Source organism: Thamnophis sirtalis, unplaced genomic scaffold, assembly GCF_051295495.1.
Source record: "Thamnophis sirtalis isolate CommonGarterSnake01/CBP01778 unplaced genomic scaffold, rThaSir2_p1.2 scaffold_3, whole genome shotgun sequence".
In the NCBI taxonomy this organism is placed as follows: Eukaryota; Metazoa; Chordata; class Lepidosauria; order Squamata; family Natricidae; genus Thamnophis; species Thamnophis sirtalis.
The window spans coordinates 57898925-57910639 of NW_028261383.1; the positions used below are offsets into that span (position 1 = coordinate 57898925).

General features: G+C 40.8%; 1 protein-coding gene across 1 annotated transcript; it reads left to right on the forward strand.

Annotated features, from left to right (window-relative positions):
- Window positions 1-461: 461 nt before the first annotated feature.
- VHL (von Hippel-Lindau tumor suppressor) lies at window positions 462-7168 on the forward strand. The gene is made up of 3 exons (XM_014075303.2): window positions 462-814; window positions 2089-2211; window positions 3148-7168. Exons 1-3 carry the CDS (start codon window positions 475-477, stop codon window positions 3345-3347), a joined length of 663 nt encoding a protein of 220 aa, XP_013930778.2. The 5' UTR covers window positions 462-474; the 3' UTR covers window positions 3348-7168.
- The last annotated feature ends 4547 nt before the right edge of the window (window positions 7169-11715 follow it).

An 11715-nucleotide genomic window follows, 5' to 3' on the forward strand; every position in this document is an offset into this window, starting at 1 on the left:
GTGTTTAGTCATGCCGACCACATGACCACAGAGGTCTTCCCACAGTGCTTGGCTCTTTGGCTTTGAAACAGAGATGAGCACCGCCCCCTAGAGTCGGGAACGATTAACACATATGTGCGAGGGGAACTTTTACCTTTACCTAAAATACTTTTTGGAACTAACCAGATGGTCAATAACAAGTGCTGGGATTTTTTTTAAAAACCGTTTCTGATAGTTGCTTCCCAGTTTATTAATTCAAATCTCAGCCAAAATATTCCCTTACTAGGAACCATTTTACTATAGGATTATAATGTATCTTTCAAGCAATTGTTGCAAAGCAGCCATACGCTGTTTCCCCCACCCTCACCCTCACCCCCTAAAGCGAACATGAGCCTACCACACGTCCCTCCAAAACATCCGAACTGCGCAAGCGCTTACGGGCCCTCGCGTCTAAGGCACGCGATTTCCGCAAAACAATGGCTGCCGGGGGTGCGCATGCGTGGAACGGCGGGGGTTGTTTCTCCGCAAAATAATGGCTACTTGCGTACGCTGCCGTCCGCGCGCGTAAGTCTTCCCCGGTTTGGGTCGCGGGAGGTACCGGGACCGGAGGCGTTCAGAATGCCGCAGAGACCTGGGGAGGAAGAGGAGGAGGAGCGAGAACGGGAAGACGCTGCTCGGCGTCTGTGCTCGGTAAACAACCGGGAGCCTAGCCAAGTTATTTTCTGCAACCGCACCCCCCGCTTGGTGAGACCCGTCTGGCTGGACTTCGACGGGAAGCCGCGCCCCTATCCCACCCTGAAGCCAGGCACCGGCCGCCGGATGTACAGCTACCTGGGTGGGTAGTTTGCGGAGGGGGCGCTTCGGGCGTTTAGCACTTTGCGGTCGGCTTAACAGACGCGGCGCGACGTGCGGATCGCCGCCTTTCCGCCGTCGGGTTGTTAATCCCTTTGCAAAAAGGGGACTAATGTTGCAAAATGTTTATTAGGGAAATCCTTCCACTTCCCGGAGTCCCCGAGAGGCAGCTAAAAAGACGGAGACGCCCGATTCTCTGCACAGGAGGCGACGGGTTTTGCAAGAAGCCGTGGGGTGCCGCTGAAGTCATGAGGTCTGCAGGGTTAGCCTTTGAACAAGCTGGCCTTTAGGTGACTTCAACTGCACATAAACGGGAAACAATGCGTTGTCTCTGCTGAAAAGCTTAGAAAAAGTGGCTTTTGTAATGATACTGGATGTGCCTTGACAGTGATTGCAACAGCCCTGATTTGTGTGGATTCCCCTCCCCCCCCTTTTTTTAAAAAAAATCTTTCTCGTCTCCGTTGTGAAGAAAATGCCACTTTTTCCCTCCTTAGCTCTGCTTTTGAATAGATTATGTTTCTCCAATTAGGAGGGAAGCTGGCAGAGCTCCCCTCAATTGTACCTTTAAAAAAAGTCAGGAAAACTATACAAATGCAGACCTTCATTTGTAGTTGCCAGGGCAAATTGAGAATGCCAGCGTACATTTCTGAAGAAAGGGTGGTTGTTTCTGCACTGGGTAAGCAGGAAAACCCTATTAATGCATATTCAAGGGACTGATTCTGTAAAATATCTTTATTATAAAGGTGTGTGGTGGGTGTCTTCTTATATTTCAGTGTAAATATAAACATTGCTACTTGCAGCATCAAAACCGGTAGAAATAATAACTGAAATGGAGTAAAAAACAGAAATAGCATGTAGTATTTTTTTTAAATGGAAAGATTTAGGAAATTAAAGAAACAAACCAGGATACTATTAGATAATGGCCAGATTAGTTGCCAAATGAATCACAGCCTGTGAAGAAGGCAAGCACAAGCCATTCTGAAAATGCTGCCAAGAAATTTGGGATTTGTCTAGTCAAGGGTGATTCAAAACACACTCACAAATATTAACTGTATCTGCATAGTTACTTGTGTGTCATTCTAGTTCTTACAATCCTCATTATACTGGTAATTGTCTTCCATTCCGTATAAGTCTTAATCTTTGCTTAACCCTATAAATTACATCCCCTTCCAGCAATCTTTATAGCTACAAAAATGTGTGACTTTTCAGTATATGTATATGACTTGCTAGCAGATACTTTATTTTTTTCTTTTCTAGAACATCTTTGGTTGTTCAGAGATGCCAGGTCAGATGATAGTCTCCTTGTCAACCAGACAGAGTTGTTCGTAGCTACTCGCAATATAAATGAACAACCCATATTCGCAAATATTACATTGCCAGGTAAAGTTAGCACTGAATATCTGAAATAAGATTACATATAGTTTTTTTCTATTGTATGATGAAAAACAATGCAATTACTAAATAGCAGTTTGGTTCTCTTCTTTTTGTCTGAAAAAAGCAACAACTGAAATTCTCTGAATTTCTGATGTCTCTCATTTTGAGGATAATATCAACTGCACCAAATCTTTTTAGTTTTCCTTTCCCTCTCATCTCTTTCTTTCTTCCTTCATATATTTCTTATTCAGTCTTTATTTATTCTCGCTGTGACAAAACCACCCCAGTGTGCTACTTTAGATTCAGTAAACACAGCATTTATTTTTACTCCATCTTTTCTTGTTTTACTAGATAAAGTTCTTAAGCATCTCATTCCCACTTCATACAACATTTATATTTTCTCCTGACATACTCAGCTTTCACTTCCATATAACAAAGTGGCCATAACTACCCTTTTAAAAATAGCCTTTTCATTTCTTTCAACAAACATCCATTCTTTCAATATATCACCCATTACCTATCAGCACATGCATATCTTAAAATTTGTTGATCTGTGTTTCCAACTTTAATAATAAATTCTACTGACACAAATGCATCAAGTTGCACATATATGTGTGTATGTGTGTGTATGTATATGTATGTACGTATGCATGTATGTATGTCATATATAACTAGCAATTATTCGGTCTGTTTTCTCAATCACAACTGCCTTGATTTGTAATACATTATCTCCAGAACTAATCCTCTGTTGAAAATTCACTGCAAATCTAGTAGATAAATACTGTTTCTCAAGCAGTTTCTATAATTGTTGCTGTTTCTCTTTTTTAAAAGACTAATTAGCTAGTTTTGAAAGCTAATAAGAATATTTGATCTTTAAACTTGTTTCACATTAGTTTTGAGTATCTTAAGGCAAACATTAAAAGTCCATTCTTCTCTCGATAGTATTCACTCTGAAGGAAAGATGTCTACAAGTTATCCGCACATTAGTGAAACCAGGAAACTACAGGGAATTAGACATTGTTCGTTCATTATATGAAGATCTAGAAGATTATCCAGACATTAGGAAGGATCTTCAGCGGCTTTCTGTGGAAAGGCATAACGGGCTGAGGAATAGAATCTCTGATCGACGTGAGGAGTCTTAAATGAAAAAGCTACTTGGACTAATAAACTACTGTGTACAAGACGTAATAACTATATTTTATGAATGGAAAAGATGGCATAGACTTTCCATTGTGTATTACTTAGCTTTTGTTTGGTTTAGCCTATGTAGGTTATATGTTGATAGGCAAAGGACGACGAGTCAAAATGCCACCAGGCCATAGCTAAAAACACTTCAGTAAAACAAAACATTAGGGAAGGTATGGAACTTTATTTAGATATACAGGAAAAGGTGAAGTGTTTCCAAAGCTGCTTCCTGGTGGTTCTCCACATATTCCAACTACTGTTTTATTATTTTATTGTAAAAACTGAACTGTGAACAAAATAATCCTCATATTTAAGAGTAAATTACTATTAAATGTTTCACCCCTCTATATTTATCTTACAAATTGATTTTGAGGGACAAGAACATTAGGTTGCCTTTTATTATTATTATGTTTCCTGTAGATTATTGTTATTGCTGCAGATATCTGACATAAATAGAAAAAGATGGAAATTCTGTGAATGAATGTCATGAAGTAATGAATGTTACTTCCGTTAAAGCAAGGAGTAAGCGTTTTCTTAGCTAGCATTTTTTCCATTGCCACTAACCCGAAAATCTAACAACTATATGGCAGACATAGTTTTATGATAAACCACAATTTAACTTTGGTTTAAGTCTCACTATAGAAGTAAAACTGGATGAAATAAATATGAAAATAATAACTTCCACTTCTTTGATGTTCCAGCCAGAAGATCATGACCAGACCTAAACAATACGAAGAAAACTTCCTGAATTTCCTATGCTTCCTCAGTTCATTGCACTACAGGTTGCCCTTGATTTATAACTTCATTTAATAACAGTCCGGAATTACAATGTCCTTGGAAAAATGCTTTGCAGCCCATAAAGCAATTCTGACCATTAGAAAACATTGCCTCACCACCCTGCAGTAATGTAATCCTGATCTGGGTGCTTGGCAACCTCTTTGCATTTATGACCAGGTTATTGCCAAGTGCCTTACGATCATATGATTGGCATTTGCAATCTTCTGTGCCAGCTTTTCTAGAAAATATGTAGGAAAGCCAGTAGGGAAGGTTTGCAAGCTGCTGCCATTCTCATCTCTGAGGGCTGTCTGAAAGAGCCGCCTCCCAAGGGAAGCTGAACCCCTTTAGCAGGATGCAGAAATGGAGCTAAAAATCCTCAATGGAGTTCAGCTCCATTCCTACACCCTGTTGAAAGAATTCCCTTTCATGTACAGAGGGGAGCTGAACTCCTTTCAGTCAGCCTCCACGGTAAGGAACCGAAATCCAAGCAGGGAATAAAGCGTCAAAGTAGCAAGGAAAGAAGTGGGGGATGACATATGGGGGAAACCTACTGCAGCCTGTGCATGAGTGTCTCTACTCAGTCTGCAAATTTTGCTTGGATTTTGCAAGGGTAATTTTCAGCTCCTGACTGGAGCCTGTCTGGGTTTCTTCTGTCCTCCTGAGGCACCCTGCACTCCTTATCTGGTACTCCGCTTAACAACCCACACACTTATTTAACAACTATAGTCAGGTGTGCCAGGATTGTAATCATTGAGCAGAACATCTTGTTTAACAACCACTGCTCAATTACTCCTATCCAAATTGTGGTCATAAGTCAAGACTACTATATACCACACATCCCCAAAACTCTCCATTTTAATAACTTTCTAGAGCATGCTGAGGTAATGTTCAGCTGCTTTATAAAATATTTTTGTTTTGAGGTTTAGCAGGTGATACATGGAATCACTGTTGTTCAATTTTCCAGTCTCTTTTCTATATAGCTACTGAAAACTAATTTTTACAAATATTTTAATGTTATTTGGTGTCAGCAAAGAGTGCTTTCACTATTTAATCTTAAACTTTCAAGGTGGAATAATTGAGGTGAGGGACCAATGTTTGGATATCATTTTTTCAAGTAAGGCATGTTTGTTAAATAATTTCATGTCCAAAATAGTTTCTAAAGTGCATAATTTGTGTACACATGAACGTTGGGGGCTAGAACTTTGTGTAAATAAGATACTCCTGTTTTAAATCAGACAGCAAAAATAGCAACATAAAACAGGAAGAAGGTCTTTATAAAAATGAAGTACATAGCAGCTCAGTTTTAGTACCTTAAATACTTAGTTCTGTATCTGAGTTCTTACAATAAAACATGTTGTTAATGTGAAATTGGGCACATCATTACTTTTGTGTAATTCTATGTTTGATATAGAGTGATAATAGTTGTCCAGGCTGGCCTATTTGACTTCTATTTCTGAGTTGTTAAGAATTGCTTTTAATGTATATCTGATTATTTCTCAGCATTCCATATAATGCAGTTTATCTTTTTTAAAAAATCCTTGAAGATATTAAAGCAGCTTGTTAGTTGGATCTGTTTTTTTTCTTTTCTCTCCTGCCCCTTCAGTTTGTATAAATATGTAAAATATAGACTATGTTAATGCACACTAAGCCATTGTTTATAAAATTCATTATCTGGATACGTATCAAATGGTAAGCCACAAACAGACAAGTCATGTTTTGTCTTTCCAGATTATATGAAGTCAAGCATATTGTTACTTTTGCTAGTTTTTTGCTAGATTCTTAAGCAATGCAAGAAAGCACTTGTAAGAAACAATGCCCCCACACTAGGAAGCACAATGAGCTAATTGGCACTCTTTTCCTTTTAATGCCTACAGGTGTCTCAGGGCAGTGCTTACTTTTCTTGACAAAGTACATTTCTTAGCAGTGTTTGGCTAGAGATTTGCAGTTCTCTATTTTTAAAATGGGATTAACTTCTGCTTTTTAAACTCCTCTTTTAAAGCAATGCAGATGAATAGATCCAGATATCACAATGGTTACTCTAAGTAGCACTACTTACATGAAACAAATAACTTTTTAGATATATATTTAATTGGTAATGCTTTACAATAAGGATGGGCAATATGTGATGAAGCTGAAGTGACCACATTTTGCTTTGATGTCCGGCTCCTGTCTTCGTTTAAAAGAGTGGCTCCAAAAGCTCTCTCAGAGTTCACTGTTATCATCTTAAAGATCCCTTAAATGTGGAGCTATTTATCAAAAACACTTGGTTTTAGGTGGCAACTTTAAGACTTGTGGACTTCAACTCTCAGAATTCCTCAGCCGGCCATGAAGTCCTCAGGTCTTGGCCAAGGTTGGACACCCCTGCATTTAGGCCCTGCATCTACCAAAGTTACACTGTTATGTCAGAGGTATACAGGATTTTTGGGGAGTTGGGGGGCAGTGCACAACTTTGGAGAGCATGTTATGGGCATCCTAAAATGCTCATGACCAACATGGCCACCAGTAAACTAAACCACCCAATTAATAGAAGCCCAGGGAAAATCTATTCCTTCTCATGCTCCCTAATCGCTTTCTCTCCATTTTGTCATTAAAGGAGTGCTAAAAAGAAAAACCAAGGGGAGCAGGGAGCTTTATGTACTGACAGGCATGGGGGTACATTGGCACCCATCCTTTGTAATGACGTGCATCTAAAATAATATCACACTGACTTTTCACCTAGGACATACATGGATTGGAACTAATTTTATTGATTTGAAGTATGAAAATGAAAGGCAGAAGCCATGTGTAGAGTTTTATCAATTGTTTTAAAGTTTTAAAATGTTTAATTGTTATAAATAATTTGTAATCTTATGAGTTACACAAATGAGAACAAGATTATATTATATTCCAATGGACATATTTTTTTGTTTTTTATGTACGTGCTTGTTTTACCATTGCTCCTGCAAATCAGCTTTGGACATTGCACTTAAGAAATTGTTACACTAATAAACTTTTTCCTAGAGTTTGTTACACATTCTTGCTGCGTGTGTGGGATGGGGAGGACAGATATTCTGCTATATTAGTGAATGACATCAAAAAAGGGAACAACTCAGCTGGCAGATAAATTCCCTAAGGCTGTGTTCTGACTCAACTCCCCAAACACAACAAATCCTCTGCAGTCAAAGCAATGATTCATTTATTAGGAGCACCAGCAGCCCCTGCAAAAAGTTTCTCTTTCACCTCGGGTTAACAAGTCCGTCCTGCAGGGGAGATGAATAGTTGTCTGCCACATCTATTCATCTCCGTCCCCTGCCTTTTATCCCCAGAGCTAGAGTGGGGCTTCATTAGCAGCGGTGGCTCTTCCTTCCCAAGGATCGACCCACGGATTTCCACTGCTCTCCTCTCCTCTGCCTTCTGTGCATCCACGCATCAGGCACTGGACCCAGCTGTTCCTCCTCTTCTTCATCAGCCACATCCAGACCTGGGGGCTGTTAACTCCCATTTGAGGGCTGACGGATGGCCCAGATTCCGCCTCTGTGTCTCTGCCAACTTCATTCCCTCTGAGCCCTCAGGTTGCCTTGATGCTGACCCTGATTCCCATGTCTCCTCATCTATTCGGCTGCTGGAAAGGCCGGCAGCTGATCGGCCCCACAGGCTGTTCCCTCCCCTGGATGGGTCTCTGCAGCTGGTATAAAAGGTATGATGGATTCTTTATTTTCCACAGAAGTGTTGTTGGAACAGAATACTATTTTACATGTTCTATGTCCCAGGGTGCATGCAGAAATTTTGGCATTCTCTAAAGATTTCAGGATCCTAGGAATCCCTTGAGAGACCGCCTGCTGCCAATTACCTCCCACAGACCCATCAGATCTCACAGGGTTGGCCTCCTCCGGGTGCCATCTACCAGCCAATGCCACCTGGCTATTACCCGGGGGAGGGCCTTCTCTGTGGCAGCTCCGGCCCTCTGGAATGAACTCCCCGCAGGGATTCGGACCCTTACCTCTCTCCAGGCCTTCCGAAAAGCTGTCAAAACCTGGCTTTGCCGGTAGGCCTGGGAGTGATGAGTTCCCTCCCCTCTCGACATGTATGGTTGTGCGACTGTTGTCTACTTTTATTATTTGTATTTTGTCTTTTTATGTTCCCCTTTTTCCCCCTTGAATTGTTCGCCGCCCTGAGTCCTCCCGGAGAAGGGCGGCATACAAATAATAAAATACAAATACAATAATAAAATACAATCCCAGGATTTCCACCCAATCTTCTTGTTGGGTTTCAAAACATTTTGGATTACCAGTTCAGGCTCTCCTATCTCCTTGTGACTTAATAATTGAGAACAATTGTGGGTTGTGTAGTCTAATACTTCTTGCAAATGTTGCTCAAGCATGAACACTTAACTGATTCCTGTTGTCCCTACCTCCTCTATTGCCAAGCATTTAAAATAAAATATGTACGGTAGAAGTTCTAAGCCATAAAGTGGTGGCCATTAGTCACCATTGGCTTTCAAAAAGAACTTGATTTTCAAGAATTTCTGGAAAGCCAGAACATTTTTTGCAGTGCAGTATGGCAAATGCAAGATGGATGCTATTCTGTGAAAATTCCTTGGAGGGACTGTCCAAAAGGAACTTTTGGAATTCGTCAACAGACCATTGCTTGTATTTTTAGGGTGAAGTGGAAATGGAGATGTGTTTTGTGTCCTCCTACGAGGCAAAAATACCACCAGATGTTCTGATTACCATTGACTGCAATGAAACAAATACCATTGGTTCCTGTAATACCAGCCAAGAAGCAAAGGCAATTCCTGGGGCTGAAAAATATAATTTTTAAATGTACAGCTGGAAGAATTTGCAATCTAGGGGATTGCCTGCTAATATCATATCTACTGAGTTCTCCTTCTCTTTAAGAGTGCTGGTACTTCACCTGTCACTATCAATCATCCATAACTTTTAGGGTAAACAACTGGTGGCTTCTCATTGTGCTCCTCCAACAGCTTGCAGAACACTGAACTTGTCCTGGCCCTGGTTATGCATCCCAGGAAAGTTCTACTCTGTAGCTTCCATGCTACCTCAGGTAGCTGAGGTAAGGCAGGTGCTATTGTTCAACATCTCTACCATCTTAAAACGCTTAGACCAGGCTTAGCATGACTTCCACCTTATCTTGATTCACCTGAACAAGGGCAGCCATGCTTGCTTGGATGTGAGCATAATGAGAGACTATGGGCATAAAGTCATTCCATGTCAGAGATCAAGGCTCACTATAGCTCATTTACCAGAGAACAGGACATCCCTGCAACCAGAGGCACAGCAACACCCAACAGAAAGAAAATATATTTAGACTATCCAGGAAGATTTTTTTCTCTGCCCCCCAAAAAACCACTGTCCCCACTCCTGCACACTGCAATTTCACCTGACTGCTGAATTTTGTAGCTGGATTTCTTACTGCTATCACAGGGGAGATCGTTGTCAGTAATCCCGCCATTTTTAAAAAATATGGCAGAATACCAAGTCACCAAGCAACGACCTATTGAGCAATGATACATCTAGAGTTACTTGTTGAAATGGGCAGTTATAGAAATCAAATAAAATTTTGAATAGTAATTGGTGAGTGTTTTTATGGGCAGGAGAAAAATTTTTATGGGCAGGAGCCATAAAGGTCACCAGTTGCTGCCTAGAGAATGCTAAAAGAGGCAGTAGTCATGAATGGGAGAACAACAGGCCTAGTCCAATTCCAGATCAAAATAAGGACACTGCATGAGGGCAGCAGAATTAAGATGAAGGTAAAAGTTCCCCTCACACATATGTGCTAGTTTCTACCAACTCTACGCGGCAGCTCTCATCTCTGTTTCAAAGCCGAAAAGCCAGTGCTGTCCAAAGACATCTCCATGGTCATGTGGCTGGCATGACTAAGTGCCAAAGGCGCACGGAACACTTATCTTCCCACCAAGGTGGTCCATATTTTTCTACTTGGATTTTTACATGCTTTCAAACTGCTAGATTGGCAGAGGCTGGGACAAGTAACAGGAGCTCACTCTGATACGCAGTGCTAGGGATTTGAACCGCTGACCTTTCTATAGACAAGCTCAGCGTCTTAGCCACTGAGCCACCCTTCGCAGCAGAATTTAGGTTGACACAATTTCCTCTTGGAGGAAGGAACAGCTCGTTCCCTTTTTTTTGTCCACCACTAGCGTTAAGATCTTACATCTGAAAAGTTTTTGCCTGCCATAGACAGAATCGAGTGGTGCAATATCCTTGTTGTGAACATAGCAGGGCTACAAAAATTTGTATAGGTAGTTGTCAACCATCAATGTTTAAACTTAACCCTAATCCATGGAGGGGAAAGGAAGCATGACACACAATAAGCAGATGTGGTTGATCAATGTGCAAAACTCACTGATATAAGAGCCAAAGCCTCATTAAAATACCCGTAGGTGAGCTCTAAATCTGTCTTGTGATATTTCTCCATCTGAAAATTCTTGGTCTGTTCTGAGCTGGGTCAATGAGTACAGGATGCCTTCTTGAAGTGGAGGTAGAATTTATTCCACAGCTATGCAAACGCTCAGCAGTTGAAGGTGGCCACATTTTGAAAAGCAAGGTTTGGAAATATTGATAGACAAATTCAGGGTTTGTTAGTACAGAATGCAAATATAATTTGCTTGGATGAAGGGCTGAGCTGAGTCTGGTGAGAAGGAAGTGCCATTTCCTCAACCTGTGGAGTGAGATAATCTTCATGCTTGTTGTGTGAGTTGGCCCAGATCTCTTTTAGTGTTTACGTAAAGGATTTTGGTATCTTAAGGGGCTTTTGCGTTTTGCCTTGTCTCGGCTTATTTCCTTGTGTAAGAGGCTCTTAATAAATTTCAGCCTAAGTATCAATATGGTCTGAAAAACGTTTAAGGATCTTTTTGTCTTTTTTAAAAATTATTTATTTTGTCAAACGTGTACAAGATAAATGGTATAAGTATAAATATGGACATGAACAAAGGAAATGAATATAAATAAATGTGGACAGTAGGACAGGGGCAGTAGGCACGCTGGTGCGTTTATGCACAGCCCCTTTATGGACCTCTTAGGAATGGGGTAAGGTCCATGGTAGACAGTTTAAGGTTGAAGCTGTGGGGGTTTGAGGATGTAACAATAGAGTCAGGTAGAGCATTCCAGGCATTGACCACTGTTACTGAAGTGGCATTTCCTGCAAAGAAGTTTGGAGCAGTTTACTTTGAGTTTGTATCTGTTGTTTCCCCATGTATTATTGAGGTTGAAGCTGAAGTAGTCATTGGCAGGTAGGATGTTGTAGCAGTCTTACTGGTTTAAGTTTCACTGTTAGCTCCAGATCAATCTATGGCCTAGCTAGAAACAGTGTCCTAGAGGCTGTCACCTTCTCACACCTCTATTTGTATAATTCAAAGAATTAGCTCCTTGGACGTCTATTAAAAAGAAACCTGGAGTGACTCATCCTTACTGCCCTTGTTTCTCTATTATCCAAGTGGCATGTAAGTGATGTTCAAGGCAGGGAGAATTTTATTTAGAAATGTTAGGCGCCGGCCTTTTTCCTGGGGCCAAAAATAGCCCTTTGCTCGGA